This window comes from Anolis carolinensis, chromosome 2 (assembly GCF_035594765.1).
Source record: "Anolis carolinensis isolate JA03-04 chromosome 2, rAnoCar3.1.pri, whole genome shotgun sequence".
Classification (NCBI taxonomy): domain Eukaryota; kingdom Metazoa; phylum Chordata; class Lepidosauria; order Squamata; family Dactyloidae; genus Anolis; species Anolis carolinensis.
In genome coordinates this window covers 99,955,956-99,974,396 of record NC_085842.1, presented here as the reverse complement: position 1 = coordinate 99,974,396, position 18,441 = coordinate 99,955,956, and the positions used below count along the sequence as shown (strand labels likewise).

Sequence of the window (18,441 nt, the reverse complement as noted above, 5' to 3'; positions counted from 1 at the left end):
ACTATCAGAAATAAATAAATAATAAATAAATAAAATAAGGTGGGGGCAATAACACATCCCTGCTTGACACCTGATTCCACCTTAAATGGGTCACTTTGGGAGCCATTGCTGTCCAAGACTGTTGCCATCATGTCATCATGGAGGAGCTGCAGGATGTTCACACATTTGTCAAGGCACCCAATTTTTTGGAGGATGGTCCAGAGAGCGCTGCGATTCACTGTGTCGAATGCCTTTGCAAGGTCAATGAATGCCATGTACAGAGGTTGGTTTTGTTCCCTGCATTTTTCTTGGAGCTGTCGAGCAGTGAAGATCATGTCCACTGTTCCTCTGGAGGGGCGGAAGCCATTCTGGGATTCTGGGAGGGTGTCTTCTGAGACAGGGAGAAGGCGGTTTGCAAGGATTCTTGCGAGGATTTTCCCGGCGGAGGTTAGAAGGGAGATACCACGATAGTTCCCGCAGTCTGTTCTGTCCCCTTTCTTGAAAAGGGTGATGATGGTGGCATCCTTGAAGTCTGCTGGGATTTTCTCGGTTATCCACACCTTTTCAGTGAGCTGGTGGAGTTGTTGTATCAGCTCAGGTCCACCCTCTTTGAAGATTTCAGCAGGAATCCCATCAGGTCCGCTGGCTTTGTTGTTTTTTTGTTGGCTGATGGCATTTCTGACTTCTTCCAAACTAGGCAGTGCTGCAAGCTCATCCCTGGTTTGTTGTTGCGGGATTTGTGAGAGGGTCTCTTTGGCCACATTGGAGCTGCGATTCAGCAGGTTCTGGTAGTGCTCTTTCCAACGTAGTGCAATTGATGTTTCGTCCATCAGAAATTTGGTTCCATCTGATGAGCGTAGAGGCTGTATGCCATGGTTGAGAATCATTCATTAATGCCAATGGGTGCCTCATGGGTATCTGCAAAGTGTTGGATTTCTTCAGCCTTCTTTGTCCTCCAGATGTTCTTGAGTTCTCTGGTCCTTCTTTGGACCTCAGATTTGCACTGGCATAGATATTTTTCTTAGCAGCACAGTTGGTGTCTCTCTGCCATGTTTGGAAGGCTTTCCTTTTGTTATCAATTAGCTGTTGGATTTCTTTGTCGTTATCGTCAAACCAGTCTTGGTGTTTCTTAATTTGGTATCCAATGGTTTCTTCGTAGGCTGTGATGATGGAGGTCTTCAGTTTGTTCCAATGTTCCTCAACATTTTCGGGGTGTTCTGTGGGTAGATGATCCTTGAGTGTTGTTTGGAGAAGGGCTCGTTTGGAGGGCTCCTGAAGGGCTTGGGTGTTCATTTTTCACCTTGTTTTTCTTCCTTGGAGTCTGCGTTTGGGGACGATCTTGATAGCCATCGTGGATCGGATTAACCTGTGGTCTGTCCAGCAGTCATCAGCACCTGTCATGGCTCTTGTGAGAAGCACATCGCGGTGGTCTCTGGCACGTGTAATTACATAATGCCAATGCTTTGACCGGGGGTGCTTCCATGATGTCTTGAACTTGTTTTTCTGGCGGAAGAGCGTATTGGTGATGACAAGGTTGTGCTCTCCGCATTTGGTGAGAAGCAAGATGCCATTAGAGTTGCTGTTTCTGACCCCGTCTTTTCCTATGATCCCTGGCCACAGGTCGGAGTCCCCCAGGAGGATGATTTTGTCCTCCTTAGGTATCTCGGATAAGATGGTGTCCAGCTGACAATAAAAATTTTCCTTGATGTCTTCGTCAGCATCTAGTGTTGGTGCATAGGCACATATGATGGTTGCCTGTTGGTTTTTGGCAAGGTTAATTCGGAGGGTTGAAAGTTGTTCGTTAATGCCAATGGGTGCCTCAGTCAGGTGCTTCACCAGGTTATTTCTGATAGCAAAGCCAACTCCACATATTCTTCGCTCTTCTTCAGTCAGTCCCTTCCAGAAGAAGGTGTAGCCTCCTTTTTCTTCCTTCAGCTGTCCCTCTCCTGCTCTCCGGGTCTCCTGAAGCGCTGCTATGTCGATGTTAAAGCATCCCGGCTCCCTTGCAATGATAGCAGTCCTGCGTTCTGGGCGTTCGCTGTCAGTGTTACCCAACAGTGTCCATACGTTCCATGTTCCAAAGTTCATTTAAATTTTTTGGCCGCAGACTGGTGACCCCTCTGGACGCGGCAGTCCAGTCAAGGATAAGAGAGGCAGATTATGTTTAGGGCACCTTTTCTAGCCCCTTCCCTGTGTGGGGTGAGCAGAACGGATCCTAAAAAGGGCTGCTCAGTCATGGATACAGCTGCCAGACTACTCAACTGCCTCAGTCCTTGAGGTAGAACGTCTGAGTCCATATCCACCGCCTAGAGGCTTCCAGATTTCACAGTCCTGCCCCCGTCGCCACTCGCTGATCGCCATGGGACTTTTTTTGGGTTGTTTTTATTTTTCTTGGAAGATGCCTGTGCGTGATTTTTTTTTAATGTGTAGAGGACGGTGCACGGCCATCAACACACAGTCTTCACAGAGTGAGGTCCCAGCAGTGGTGTGGTTAACACAGTGAGAGTGACTTCTCAGTCTCTTGCAGCCTTCTTCCACCTTCATAGCCGTTGTAACATGTATCATGTTATCCTCCGCCTGCTCCGCCGTTGGGGTCTTTGGGTCTTCGGATTGTGCTTGGTCTGGATCCTCCCCTGTGGCCACTCCTGGGAGTGCATGACTCTGGTGGTTGTGTCCACAGGTTCATTGGAACACGCAAGTCCCCTCACCACGACAAGGTGACAATCCATCGAGGGGGGGACTAGAAGTAGCTAGCTAAGGGAATGGAGAAATAGCCATTCCTACATTTCTTTGGTGTAGGAATCACTTGTGGTACTCTTCTAAGTCACAGAGGAGTATGCTGGATCCAATTTGTTTTCCTCTTTAAAATTTACATTTAAAAATCAAATACCTGGTATGTGATATTTTGATATTCCAGTCTGCAAATACTGCCCTTAGTCCAGAGCACCCCTTTATGTACTTGGGAAGGTTACATTTTTTGCTGTGCTGATGAGAAGGATTCTGAGAGCTGTAGTCCCAAAAAATAACACTTTCGTGTTCTGAGTGAAGCTCCCACACAGAGCAGCTTGCCTTCCAACATTTCACAGATGAAAAGTAGGATACTTATGGCCAACCATAAGTGTGGTCAATGTGGAAAAAGTTGTTAATAAGGAAGAACATACAAGTTAGGAAAGGCTGAAACAGTTTGCTTTTGCTCAAGTCTCCTCAAAAGGGCAGGATTTGCCCTCCTTTCTGCTGATTCTGCGCAGCAAAATTTTACAACCCACTTTGTATTTAGGTTACTAAAGAAGACACAAAAGTTGAACTGGAAACTTATAAGCAGACACGGCAAGGCTTGGATGAGATGTATAGTGATGCCTGGAAGCAACTGAAAGAGGAAAAAAGAATTCGAATGGTGAGATGCCACATTCTCATGAACTGAAGTGAATAGGTGTCTGCATAATCAAAATCAATTCTGTTTAAGGCCAGTAGTACATAAGAACTATGAATTTCTGACGATTGGATAGAGAGACAGCAATGGGTATAGATCAGGGTGAAGATAGTGGCCTGTGGGTACATGCCTATGCCCTACAACCTCCAAAAAGTATTTTTGAAAAGTCAATAAACTATTGTGCCACATTCTCCAATGTCATTTTAAACTCAGGAGAAGGCCTATTCCCAGCTCACTTCCTACTGGAAAACAAAACCACTCCTGACTCCCACCTGGTCTAAAATGCTGCTGTTGTATTTCCCTGGGGGTTGGGAGCATTTGGGGAGATTTTTTAATGGACAATGCAGTCCCATGGCTCATGTAAGTGTGTATTTTCTACAAGTAGAAGTCTCAGGGCAAATTTAGAAATTATTGAGAACCATTATGATAGAACATGCAAAGCATCAGCTCAAGAAAGTTCATTCCAACTCTTTTTTGCCTTTAGAACTTAAAGGATGACCTTGAGTCATTTTCTGTTTTAGTATCTACCATTAAGAGTAGTCATCAAAAGGCAGGGGTCACCAGTAAATTCCCTTTGAAGAGAGTGCTATTAAGTGTATCAGTACCCCATCCTGATAAGCTTAAAAGGAGAACTGTATGAAATTTTACACACCTATGCAAATAGCATCTGTACATCTTTCCTGCTTCAGACATGCACCATTGGCAAATAAATTACAGACAAACACTGAGGAATGTGGAGATCTCAAGAAGCTTTAACTATTATATTTTCTACCTGCAGCATTGGCACTCATCAGAACTTTTCTGAGAATTGGAAGCCACTGTTCTTTCCTGGCTCTCCAAGAAAGTGGTGTGCACTGTGCCCAATTCAGAGTTAGTATTGTGTAGCCTCACAGAAAGATCATAGAGAAAGTGGGGAAGCACTGGGAAAAAGGGAGCATGGTGTCCAGTACTCCATTTATTATATATGCATATTCCTACCAAGGCCAGTACGTGTGCATGAAGTGCTTTCTTGCACACACAGAATTCATTCTTTCAGTTCACTTAATGCAGCACCTGAAGTTCCCCTAATATTTCATGAATATAAGAGGACATCATTGTGGTGAGGGGAGCCTCACATGTCCTAGCCAACATGCTGAAGCAGCTGTGTTGGAATTCCACCTTTTGTACTTCTATTGGTGAAACAGGCCATGATCAACGGATAAACAACCTCCTTTGGCGTGTTTGTTCTGAAGCTTGGCTCATGTTTTGTACGGCAGAAATGTTTTGTTCATGGAGTTTTGCATTGGAATTTTTAAGGAGCTGGAGAAAGAGCTTGAGCTACAAATTGGAATGAAAACTGAAATGGAAATTGCCATGAAACTGCTGGAGAAAGATACTCATGAGAAGCAAGATACTTTAGTTGCCCTTCGCCAGCAGCTAGAAGAAGTCAAAGCTATCAATTTGCAGATGTTTAACAAATCTCAGGTATGGGTATCAAGTTAATGTTCCTATCCCTGACACTTTGAATGGGAATAATGCATTGGGATAATTAGTTTAGTGGCCTTCGCAGCATCTTATTACGTAAGAACCAAAGACAAGTCACCTGCCCAAGGTCCCTTGACCTAGTAGTGGCAGGGAAATTTGACTTCTGGCATTTTCAATTCAAGGACCAGTTTGCAAGTCACATGGCAAGCTTCTGAACCCACTTTGAGCTAGTGTCACAACCCACACACCCTTTCCTCCTTTCTCACCTGCTGGCTTTTGCAGCATTTAAATTGGGGCTCCTCCGTTACATCCAAGATCAAGAACTCTGTATTCATGTCTCCTAAGATTATTAAGATAGAATTTCACCTGCACCCAGCTTTTCATTTTAGAAATTCTGCTTTAAGCAAACCAAGGTATCCTAAAGGTGGTATTTGAGAAATAGGGTCAAGTACAGGAAGAAGTATACAGGCTTGGTAATTATTTCTCATTCCCAAAAGTGTACCACTCTGGAGCACTGCATGAAAACCTTCCCTCTGTTTATTATGTAGTCATCTCATTCATTAGTACAGTAGTTCATTAATCATCTTTAATTCCCTGGGGATTTTGTTAGTCTATTAGATACAAAAACAGGATTTTTGTCTAGATATCCCTCATCTGCTTCCTGCATAAACTTGCAGGAATTGATGTCCATTTGACCTCAATAATGCATGTTGGATATAAGGATATTCACTTGCACCAAGTGACAAGAAGCTGAAAAGTAAACATGCTGTCTGTTAAAAATTCTTTGGCGATGACAGATTTTCTAAGAAAAGTAGGAGTCTCTGTCTCATCAATTTTTTTTCAGTCAGGTAAAGTCTGCCTGCATACATCTTCGCCTATTATCAGAAAGCAACATCTTGCCCGTCTCTGAAATGCCTTAGAAGTATTTTAGAAGCTTTTTTTTCAGGTTGTGTCTATTTAGAAATAGGATGGAGCTAATTTGGCTTAAACCTTTAAGGTTCTATTAACATATTGTCTGGACTGAGACTATATTTGCTGGGTTGCTCCTATGCTCTCATTTGTCTCTCTTGTGAATCTCATAGCTAAGCCAGTGCTTTTACTCTTGTCACCAGATTACCTGTTCTACGATTTTAGAAGCAGGGAAACTTTATACGTTTACCTTTTGAGAAGGGAAATGATGTGCTGCTGAAAGAAAGGCCTGGCAAACTATGTCTTTCTGACCAGTTTTGTTACTATGCTCATGAAGCAGGGCCCTCAAATGGTTTGGTTTTTGTAGCCTTAAGGAATTATTTGACATTTGAATTCTTTCCTTCCAGAATACAGAGACTACTTTACAACAGAAGAAAGAAGCAATATCGTCCTTTGAAGGCAAAACAAATCAAATTATGTCTTCAATTAAACAAATGGAAGACAGGTAACCTATTCCATAGAGCTGGTCTGATTTGTGATCTTCCTAGTTCCACAGTGTTCCAGCTTCCACTATGATTTTACAAAACGATCAGTGTGTGTTTGTGTCTTCTTTAGGCTTCAGCATGCAGAAAAGGCCAAAAGAGATGCCGAAGAGAAAAGCGTCAAACTAAAAAGGGAACTAGGCAGCAGAATTGAGACCCTGAAGCAACAACTAAGTCAGCTGGATAACAAGTGGTAGTGAAAACACTCTTGTCTTCACTCTGTCTTTACTTGTGGGTTTTACTTGTTTTAATAGAAAGGATGTATCTTCCAACCTCACAAAATTAGCCACAGAGGGAATAAGTCAGAATACCTGGACAGAAGCCCTTGTGCTGGTGGAGAGATTTTCTACGGGGAACGGAATACATGTAACATTCAAAGCAAATCCCATGGGTATAGAAGATAGATCTTTTGCCCCAAATGTGTTCCTGAATCTGGGCATCTCCTTTCTACTGAAGGTGGTGTCTGTTTTCCATCTCAGTCAGGACATCGTTGTTCTTCCAGCTTTCTTCCAGAATCCTGCTAATTCGATGCATTCTCTGCATTCCATAGATTTCTGTAGTGTTGGCCTTCTATGTTGATTGTTCAGCTTCCTTTTCAAAGTCTCGGGAGACTGTTTCTGTGTGATTCCTCTGCCAACTATAGTGGAGGCTACATTCAGGGAAACTGTTTTTTTCCTTCTGTGTCATGACATTCCCTCCTATTAGTAGCTTGCTAGTCTCCTATTAAAATGAGTCACAGATACCATAAAGGAAGAGGTCAGGTTACTTACCTATACCTTGTTCTTTGGTCATTTGTGAATTCACACAAACCCACCCATTTTCTCCTCACTGTGTCTTGAATTCCCTAGATCCTTGGCTTTTTTTTAGCACCCATAAAACTTGGGGAAAGTGGGCTAGTATGGCACTCAAGGAGTGGACAAGGCTGCTGCCAAAACAGTTAGGTAATAGCTCTGGAAAGCTCTGAATGATTCACTGGGCTGGTACAGGTAGTCCATTTGTTGAGTTCACAGATGACTATTCAGAGAACTACAGTTACAAATAGACAACCTGTTTTCTTTTGCCTGTTCCATTTTGCACATTGAAGGGCGAAGAGGCTTTCTCCCAAGTCTTGTAATGTGTATTTTACCAATCAGCTGCAAAGCTGAATCCAATTCTTGCCTGACAAAGGTCTCAGGTAGATTGTGCTTTATAGTAAAAGATGGAACTAGATGATGTGATTTTAGGACTTTAGACTTGCAGTTATTGTTGTTCTCCAGAAATAAAGATACTTTGGGTTTGTGTCTTCTGAACAGCAGCACACCTCTCTTCATATAGACATTTACAATGGCCTTGAAACTAAGAGGAAATACAAAAGCATTGTAATTGTATGTGCAAATGTCTCATTCAAAACAAAATATAACCCAGAATCTTACCAACCAAACTTTTGCACATGGAGGAGCTCTCGGGATTGCAAGTGCTGTTCTACACAGAAATACAAAATCCTTCTTTGGTGACCCTAGGAAAAGAGCATTCTCTACCTACCCTTCATTTCTTATTCCAGAATTTTCCAAAAGGTTCATACTTTCCAGAAACAAGCTTTCAGTCTAACATATGGTATTTTGTTGGTTTTTAACTAAAATAGTTCAACTCTTGAGAAAGAATTAAAATCTGAGAAAGAGCAGCGACAGACTCTGCAACAGGAGCTGCATCAAGAGAAAGATACCACCACTTTGCTAAAAACAGAACTACAACAAGTGGAAGGCTTGAAAAAAGTAAGTGATCTGGAAACCTGTGTTTGACATAACAGCCATATCAGGGCCACAGAAGGGGGAAAGTCCACTAGGGCAACTAAAGGTGTAAATATCTTTCTGGTGTTTGTTAGCTTTACAACAAAAAGAAATGCTTCGCTTTATGCAGGTATTTTCTCTCCCTGCTTTTCTTTGGTTTTTATAAAACCAGTCTAAAATAGTAGAAGAGACTAAAAGAGGGAAGTCTGTCTAATAACAATCTATGGCATTTCATGTGTGTTATGCATATGTTTTATAGGAATTAAGAAAATTGCAAGAAGAGAAGCAGCAGTTAGAAAAGACTTGTGAAGAACAAGAACAGGCCCTTCAAGAAATGGGGCTTCATCTTAGCCAGTAAGCATGTTCTGCTGATTCCTAAATCCATGTTATTTTCAGGCACTGTTTATTTCATCATCTCAATAGATCCAGATGGAAACTGAAACTTTTCAATTGCCCAGTTTTAATGGCTGCAACTTGTCCATGTGACTTGACTTGTTGTTTCTAGTATCTTGCTTGAAGAAGCAGTCATGAGATTTCAAAAGTCTGCACATCTTGGTGATCTTTAGCTTGACCTAGTATCAATATTTACTTTAAATGATTTTTCCCCTTATGACAAACAGTTGTAAGCAGGGAAAGAACAAGCAGCTGGGACTAATTATTGTTATAATATTTATTTATACCCCACTTTATCTCCCCAAAGGAGACTCAAGGCAGCTTGATATAAAAGCAGTAGCACAGAATGTAAAATATACAAATATTCAAAAATTAGAACAGAATTAAACACAAACAGCAGTAAAATTTAGTTAAAATCCATCAAAACATGGACATGAAGCCAGTGGAGCTTCTGCAACAGAGGGGTTGTCCACTTCCTGTAGCCTGCCCCAGTGAGCAATCTGGCTGCAACTCTTTGGACCAGCTGAAGTTTCTGCGCACTCTTCAGAGGCAGCCCCATGTAGAGCATGTTACAGTCATCCAGATGGGATATAACTTAGGCATGTACCACCATGGCCAAATCTGGCTTCTCAAGAAATGGGCGCAGTTGGCGCACAAGTTTTAATTGTGCAAAGGCCCTCCCGGTCACCACAGATACCTGGGCCTCCGGGTTCAGTGCTAGTACTCCAGTATGTAATGAAAATCATTAAACATTTGATAACTGCAAAGAGTTATGAGGCATTCCTCACATCAGAAAGGGCTCTATAAATTAGGAATTGTTTGAGTTAAATCTTGCCTATGTCATAAACTTATAACATGTTTTCTTTTTAGCTATTCTTTTGCAGTCTCATTCACCTGCTCACCTATTCCCTCTTCACCTCCTGTGTAGGATGGCATTAACCATATACAGCAGTATATCCTTGTAAGAATCGCAAGATAATGTTCAAAGTTCTATGTAATTGCAAAATATTATTTTTCCCCTAGATCCAAACTTAAGATGGAAGATATTAAAGAAGTAAACAAAGCATTAAAGGTATCACAGCTTTAACAATCGCTCTGCAGGGATGGGCAGATCGCAGCTCATGGACCATATGGGACTCTTTTAGGCTCCACAGCTGTCCTCTCAATTCTCATTAAAAAAACCTGCCAGTTTTCATGCCATTTTCCATGCCATGTTCAGAAAGCCCCTCAACATATGAAAACACACAAAAATCCCCTCCCTTCATCCCCCACAAGCACTGCAGAACCCTATATTTAACCCAAATATCCATGTTTTCCTGTGAAGTCCATCTCAAAATTATATCAGAAAGTGATGTCACTTCCCTGTGGCTGAGCAAGGATTTGAACCAAGATCTCCAGAGTCCTAGTCCTCAGCCATCACACACATTGGCTGTATCTTCTGAAGTGCAGCACCATGCTTTCCAAGATTTTAGGACACCCTGATCTTGTTTGACCTCTAAGCATGACATGCTTTTTGCTAAATGATCATTGTCAATTATACGAATAACAGTACAATCTTGCCCATAGGGAGCAAGCTTGTTTTCTGCTGCCCTAGAGACTAAGACTCAGAGCAGTGGGTTCAAATTACACCCGAACATTAGGTAGAACTTCCTGACCATAAAAGCTGTTCAACAGTGGAACTCTCTGCCTGGTGGTGGAGGCTCCTTTGGAGGCGTTTAAACAAACTGGATCACCATCTGTTGAGAGTGCTTTAATTGTGCTTTTCCTGAATGGCAGGAGGTTGGACTCATCTCTTCCATGATTCTAATTCTATGTTTTCAGGTAGTATAAAAATGGCTGCAACCTCACATTTGTTCCCTGAATGTGTTGGTGAGCTAGATATTATTGTTCCTGCTTGTGGTTTGGCTTTGTGTGTGAGCAGAAAGGGGGGGAATTGCCTGGGAGACCTTGGAGGAAAGTTTCAGTCATCTCAATACTTCAATTGTAATTTTCCTTTTGCCTCAATATTAGGGCCACACTTGGCTTAAAGATGATGAAGCAACCCACTGTAAGCAGTGTGAGAAAGAGTTCTCCATCTCAAGAAGAAAGGTAATGCCAGTAACAATGTTCCAGTGTTACAAAACACTATCAAGATAGGGCTGTCTGTAAAGCCTAGATTCTATTGAGAAAACAGGAACAAGAAAATCTAGGGGTGAAAGTGCCAAGAAGTACATTTGGTGCCCAGTGCAGACATTATATGGCTTTTTTTTTGGGGGGGGGGGGGGGGGGGTTAGTAGTGCAGCATCCCAGTTCAGCTGTGAGATGTGTTGCAGGAGCTAGTAGTTCTCGCTAGGTCTGCATCTAGAGGCTGAAACAACCAAGACTTGGCATTGTGCAACATGTAATTACAGAAGGAAGGGGAACTCTGGAGAAGGCTTCTGTTAACCATATTAATATATAGGAGCTCCCTTCAGTCTGCAGGTTATAGGTTGTGTATATCAAGACATTTCTGGCATTTTACAAAGCCAAGGGACCAACAGCAGCATATCAGATCCAATTAGTAAATTATTTGCGCTAGACTAGTATCATACATGGATTTTGAATTGAACCTTTAGTCTGATGGTTTGTCATTCACCATGTCCAGTGCAGTATAAAATCTCTCCACTTCTTTCTTCACATCAAGTAGTCTTCATTTGGTTACTCTTAAAATGAAGTGTAAGGTAACTGGAGTTGTTGCAGGTCTATGAAGTCTGGCTGAGAATGGCAAAGGTCCAAGAGAGGGCATTGGCCATGTATGAATCCTTTTTAGCATCCCCTGCAGGCAGTCACTGTCTATTTGGACTATCAGTAGCTATTGTACAAGGAAGCACTGCGTACAACCTTGTGTGTACACGTACCCTTCAAGTCACCTGTCAATTTATGGCGATTCCATAAATTTCATAGAGGTTTCTAAGGCAAGAAATGCTCAGCGGTGGTTTTGCCAGTACCTTTCTCTGCAATATAGCCTACAGCACTTCATATTTGTCAGCAGTCTCCTTGAGTAACAATAATAAAAAGAATTTACACATATTTAACCTCTGGTCTGGACTGGTCCAGGAGGTCACGAAGAGTCGGAAACGACTGTGTGAATGAAGAACCACCACCTCTGGTTATGCATACAATAAAACCACCAAGAGGAATGTGACCACCCAATTAGACATTACCAGGAATTAAGAGCTTCAGAAATCTAGAAATCTCCTGTGTGACTCATCCCTTAAGTTATCAGAACTGTTTTCATTCTTAAGTGAAAAGCATAGATTCCTTAGTGATGGTAAAAGTTTGAATATCTCTTTTTACAGCACCACTGTCGAAACTGTGGGCACATCTTTTGCAACACGTGTTCCAGCAATGAACTGGCACTTCCATCCTATCCAAAGCCTGTACGAGTTTGTGATACTTGCCACACTTTACTGCTTCAGAGGTGTTCATCAAATTCTTCCTAAAGTAACTAGCTTGTTTTAGGAAAACCATGTGTAACAAGAGAATAAACTTATTTAATAGGTCTTTTGTGGAATCAAATTTGCACCATTGTTCATCACATAATTTTTATGGTAGTTTGTCAAGTTGGAATGGGAGAAAAGAACATTTATAATAATGGGGCTTATATAAATTATGGCAACTAAATATTTTGCATAGATTAAGTGCCAGAAAATGTTATGACCTAAAATGTTCTCAATATGCTGCAACTCTTGCGAATGTGCAGTCATACGTTTGTTTATAAATTACCAAAAATCTATTTCTATTTAACTTTGTACTTAACATTTGTACATTTGATCTCTAAAACAAATTACTTTTCTGAACACTTTAAAGTCTTGTGGATCTACCTACTCGGGAAGTTTCACTTAAAATTCCCTCTAGATTTGTATGTAGTCAAAGCTGAACGTGTCAGCAACTTGAAAAGTGTCCCTAATGAAGACTTTTTTAAAGCAATGTATAAATGAATGTGCCTTCGCTATACTTCAGCAGAAAATATAGATTGTTTCTTAAGCACCTATAAAATACTAATAATGCAATAAAGACTTAAGATGGAATTAAATGTGTTTGCCTTCACAATGTATGTATAATCCCTTTTTTCACAGGTAAAGCATGGGCAGAAGGCTCTTAGCAGTTCTCTCCAAGTTCTAAATTCTGTGGACCATATTTTAGATCTTAGGCAGTCAAAACCAGCGGACAGGCCTCCCAAGATCATATGGGGAGATGTTCTGTTCCACTATTGACATATATAATAGCAATAAAGCAAATGCAACTCATTTTAGCTATATTGTTATTACAAGCAGCCTATTGCAAAAGCCAACTTTATTTTTGCTTTTCAACATTTCTGAAAGTACATTTTAAAAAAGAAACCAGTAACTATGCAGCTATTGTTCAACAGTTTCGTGGCATTAATATGTGGATATTGCACAAAATCCAATGTGAATGTAAAATGCACTCAAAAGATTTTGGGCCTGTGACTGTGTAGTCTGGACAAGGAGGAAGGCTAGAAAATTGTTGTCTCTTACGGTATATTTAGTATTGTGTGAAAGTACCAAACTAAGCAGCAGGAGAAATAGTTTTAAAGCCTATGAAAAACCATGAGATCCAGATAAGTCAGCAAACACAGGTTTAAGTTCAACACCTGGAGGACCACACTTCACCAACCAATTGTCTAGACCAGCAAATACAAGTACTGGATGAAAAGTAATGCCTCCACCTTCGTAACTCCTCAACAGATGGCAGTACTGGTATGCGGCAGATACTGGCTTGTTCAGTAGACTCTCCTCTACAGTTCCATTTGGCAGGAAGCCTTAGCATTGAATGGTAGTGTTGTTAAAGTGTGAAGTATGGAACCCTGCACAGATGGTCGGTCAATGCGACTTAAGCAACGTTAGGACATTACTTTTCATTCAACCCTTGTAGCACTCACAGGGTAGGACACCCTCCTGCTCAGAGCACTGCATGGCAGGGGGCAATTCGCTATTGGAGGCTCTTTTTGCAACAACAGGAGAAATAGTCACTTCCTGTACTTTTGGTTTTTATATGCATTCCTGGGCACAATTGTCTAGAGGTGGGAAGAACGTTCTAATCCCCAGGGATGACATTTTCTCCACTTACTTTAGGAAGGCAAATTATAGACCCTTGTTTGCATCCAGCCCACCACAATCTATTCCATTTTCTGTCTAGAGCTACCAGAAAGTATGGTTACTTACCTGTAACTGTATTTCTCCGAATGGTGATCAGTGGAATCCACACATATTGGTAATTCCCTGCACGTGTGCAGCTTTTCCGGAACTTAGAACAGCTGTATCTAGTTTGGCTATAGCCCCACCCACCTTCCCCTGAAGGTATATAGCCTCAGGTGGGGATGTAGCCCCTGTTCCCCGTCGCTGTAGCGGCAGTTGAAAGAGGCATGATGACACGGGGAGGATGGGTGGGGATGTGTGGATTCCATAGATCACCATTCGGAGAAGCACCACTGTGCGAGGAAGAACCCATCACCAAATGTGGGGTGGAAGTCCAAACGGGCGAGCGGGTGGTGCTAAACGCGCCGTCTAGACTGGGGTTGAAAGCAGCCCCTACCCTGCTGCCGAGGGTGGGATGGTGGAGGCTGGCAAGTTGCTTGAGATGACGCCTGCGGAAAAAGCCTGGTACCCACATTATAGGGCCAACGGTTATAGGTTCTTGAGGTTGCCCATCTGTTGCGGCTCTAGTATCTCTGGATGGTATAACCAATTTGGCCGCCTGCCTGACCTCTTGCTTGTGGTTTAGCTTATCATCTGTTTCTGGATTGAAAAGGCTGGTGTCGTGTGTGGGAAGATTCTCGGCGAGAGCTTTCCCCTCCTCCAACAAGGCCGATGCACGCATCCAAGCATGGCGGCAGATTGCAGTAGAGGTGGCAAACATATGGCCAGCAGTGTCTGCCGTATGTTTAGCCATGTCCTTCTGTGCCCTAGACAGCAAAAGGGCTTCCTGGTGCACTGCTGAAGCATAGGCCTGATGCTCCTGAGGAAGAGAAGCCACATAGGCGCCCATACGCTTCCAGAGGTATTCCTGGTATGCGGCCATGTACACGCCATAGTGCGCAAGACACGTAATGAAGGCTGCGCCAGTGTGTACCTTTCTGCTAAGGCCCTCAAGCTTCTTCCCCTCTTTATCCGCAGGTGAAGTTTGGGACGTAGATCCCCTTCCGCGAGTCATATCCACTACAATGGTGTTAGGTTGTGGCGGTTTGGCAACCCTGGGAGCTGTTGATAGATCAACTTTATAGAGGTGCTCGTTCCTCCTGGAAACTGGGGCTACAGCGGGAGGTGCCACATCAGGGGTTTTGGTGAGTTGTAGTATATAAGGAATGGCTGGCAGTGCCGCAGCTGGGAGCAGGGCCTGCTGCGGCTGGTCAGAGGGGAACAAGAAATCCTCCACCAGTTTCTGAGGAGGTGCAACTGGGACTTTGAGAGCCTTAGTAAGTTGCGACAACAAGGCCGCAAGGGAAGCAGCATCTCCAGCTATAGGCGTTTCCACCCGCGCCTCCTGGTCATGCTCCACTAACGAATGAGAGGTATGGGAGCCGGAGAATGACATGAAGTCTAGGCCCGGAGCGTCCACACCGGCTTCAGTAACGGGGGTTTGTAAAGGCTGTGGCCGGTCCTGCAGGGACATGACTGGGGGCTGGGCACCCTGGTTCTCTGGAACAAGGACGGGCCCAAACACATAGGCCCGGCCACCTGGCGAGCGGTGTACAAAGTCATTACGGTATGGGTAGCCCTGGCTCCCGTCACCCTCCCATGTAACTAGGCTGCTGGATTCAGCCCCACGTCTCGGGGGGGAAATAAAACCTGAGAGGTCGACCTGGGATGGGCTCCTGGATCGAAACGGAGGGCGAAAGCAACAGCATGCATGGCAAGGAGGGTTGTGCTGCAAGGGGGATAGCTGTTATTCACCCCAGGCCAAAGATTCCGTGGAGGCGGCCATCTGCCGCTGGTCCCAGGGCTCCGGTTCCGCAATGGGGCACAACACAGTGGCTTGGCCCTCGCGGCGGGGGGCTGACTCGGCTTCAGGGAGGAGCACCGCACCCACCTGCCGGCCCAGCGTCCTCGGCGTGGCCCACCCGGCTTCGCGCGGCCTCTGCGCAGCGGTGGGCAGGGCCTGGGAGGACCCGGATGCTCCTCCCTCCGGCACTGGCCGCATGGCGAGAGACGCAAAGACTCAGTGTCTGCGCTTCTTCTTCCGGCTGCGTTCTTCCCCCGAGGCGAAGAACTTCTCCCCGAGGGAGAACGCGTCCGTTGCGGAGACGGGGAGCACGGCCGCTTGGAGGATGAGGGCTGCAGACAAGTTGTCTTACCTTTCCCCCTCCCCTCTCCAAAGTTAGTTTCATTTTCGCATACACCCGCGCGTGTGCGCGCACACACACACACACACACACACACACACACACATGCACCCAAGGTAAGGGTTAAAAGGGGCAGGGAAGGGAGAGGGGATAATCCCCATATCCAATCCGCAGGGGTGGGTAATTCCTAGCAACTTCAAAAAGCAAATACTACAGTACTCTAAAGCATTGTGATTCATGATGGAAATGTTTCTAATCAGTAGCTAAAACACTGAAGCCTTCTCACACTAGTTTCCTTTGCACAGGACTTTTAACTTTGAAACCAATTACCTCCCATTACATGCCATTTCAGAACAATTCCTCTTAATGCCACCTGCACCCCCATACAGTGAGTAGGCCTCTTTTGGCAGTGCCTTTCTGTTACTTCACAAAAGAACTCCAGTAAGAAATGAGGTTGCTAGTGACAATGAAAAAGTGGTTCAATGAAAAGCAGAATGGGCAACATACCACTGCAACCACAATTCATGCACACGTGTATGTATTAAAACAAACAAAATTACCTGTCTGGTTAAGTTTACAAGTTTATACAAAAGACCAACAGTTGCATTTGATTTATGTGTCCAAGACTTGTGTAGCTGTTTATAAGCCTTCGTTGTTTGAGAACTGCTCATTACAGACTGTTACAAATGGCATCTCAGTGCTATTTTCCCATAGCAAATTAGAGGTATCCAGTGAACCTAACAGCAGCAAAGATTCTAAAGATCATTAAACTGACAGCCTGTGAGTACTTAGAAATGAATAATGTGATTACTAAACTAGCATGGGTTTCTCAAAAACAAGTCAGGACATACTAATCTTTTAAGCCACAAGCTTGTTTGAGCAGAGGAATGCCATGGATGCCATGTCCTTTTTTGTAAAGCTCTTCAAATGAGGTCTAGTGTTATTGTCAAATAGATTTAACTGATAAAACTAAAATTAGGGGGGGGGGGGGGTAGCTAATACTAGAAGAATGACTCCCAAGCTATGGTTTTCTAAGCGTTTTGGACTTCAGCTCCAAGTTTGGTTGGCCTCCTGAGACTTGAAGCCCAAAACATCTTTTGGGGGGGGGGGGGGAGAATGAAATCTGGGAACAGGATCACAATTTGAAATAACTGGTAATACTGAGCATCAGCACAACTATAGTGTCCAGGTCAAGGGATATAATAGTACCACTCTATTCAGCTTTGGCCAGATCTCACCTAGAATACTGTCTCCCGTTGTGGAAACCACAATTCAAAAAGATTACTATTACTATTATTATGTTAAGGTTTCTTTATATCCCAATTTTTCTCTCCTCAAAAGATTCATAGGTTGATTAGCTAGGCCATGGTCAGAGGAGGGCTATCAAGGTGGCAAAGGAAACCAAGTCCTATGAGAAATGACTTCAGACAATTGGGAATATTTAGCTTAGATAAGGTAGAGCACTATGATAGCCATTTTTTAAATACTGTATTCAAAGGGATGCCATGTTGAAGATAGAGCATGCTTATTTTCAGTTCTCCTGGGACTAGAACATAATCAATGGTTTCAAATTGCTAGAAGGGAAATGCTGCCTAAACATAAATAGACATTTGGTAGACAACTTTCTGCTTTCTGCTTGATGGCCTGAATTCCTCACAGCAAACTCATGTATTCGCGTTACAATCCTTCCACACACCTTCCTCCTTCCACCAAAGCATGCAGTGGGGTTAGAGCAAAAAAGACAATGGAACATGGGACTCCTTCTGCTACATCAATACTGCCGCATGTTACAGCCCACCTCGTGATAATTTTACATTTGGCAAATGTTGATTTTATGCCTTACAACCAGCTATGCCAAACGATCAGAATGCTAAACTCCCAAGGGATTAGAGGCAAATCAAATCACATTTTATTGATTGGCCCATCGACTGTATCAAAACATTTAACACATATACATACATACAACTCGCGGTACAAAAGAAGTTAAAATAAACAAGCTGTTAACAAGATCCCATTCAGGTCAAATATCTGCATCACCTCCACAGTTTACCCCAATTGATTCCAAATATGCAATTCTCAGCTGTGTTGCTATGAATAGGAAAAGGGCTTTGTATTATTTTAGGATTCTGGCCGGCCAACAAAAATGAAGTTTTAATATGTGGGTCCCAGTGTGTTTTGTGAATAATGTATGGCCCGAGGCATTGGTCTCTCTTTTTCTTATACAATTCACAGCTGAACAGTACATGTGCGATATCCCCCTCTGATGCTCCACAAATACAAAATCGTTTGTTGTATGGAACTTGGATTAAACCTTCCGTGTTTGACCATTGTATCCAGCTGCTCAAAACAAACTCTGGTAAATATCCTCCTGAGGTGTTTAGGCATTTCTGTCTTTAGCTACCGGGCTGTTTGGAAAGTATGTTTAAAGCGACTTAACCATTTCAATGAGCCAGCTTTACTAAGGGTAGCAATGTCTTTTTGGCCTTCTATATCCAGTACTCATTGAGCAACTATTTTTGGGTCTAGTTCTTCTAAGAGATTTGGATACCAAGGATTGGAGGCAGAATATGACAATTATTACACATCTCTATTTTATGTTTCCTAGATCCATGCAAAATGGATATGAAAACACATCCG

At 43.2% G+C, this 18,441-nt stretch overlaps 1 protein-coding gene across 4 annotated transcripts in view; it reads left to right on the top strand.

Moving 5' to 3' along the window:
• The window catches only part of rufy1 (RUN and FYVE domain containing 1), a 37,639-nt gene extending 25,102 nt beyond the window's left edge, over positions 1–12,537 (top strand). For all 4 annotated transcript variants that reach the window (XM_062973877.1, XM_062973880.1, XM_062973878.1 and 1 more), the window contains exons 10-18: positions 3,257–3,373; positions 4,706–4,873; positions 6,190–6,287; positions 6,398–6,517; positions 7,946–8,075; positions 8,350–8,444; positions 9,507–9,555; positions 10,494–10,571; positions 11,801–12,537. In XM_062973877.1, the coding sequence (XP_062829947.1) occupies positions 3,257–3,373; positions 4,706–4,873; positions 6,190–6,287; positions 6,398–6,517; positions 7,946–8,075; positions 8,350–8,444; positions 9,507–9,555; positions 10,494–10,571; positions 11,801–11,944 (999 nt within the window). In that variant the 3' untranslated portion in view covers positions 11,945–12,537. The remainder of the gene's footprint in view (positions 1–3,256; positions 3,374–4,705; positions 4,874–6,189; positions 6,288–6,397; positions 6,518–7,945; positions 8,076–8,349; positions 8,445–9,506; positions 9,556–10,493; positions 10,572–11,800) is intronic.
• Positions 12,538–18,441: the final 5,904 nt, after the last annotated feature.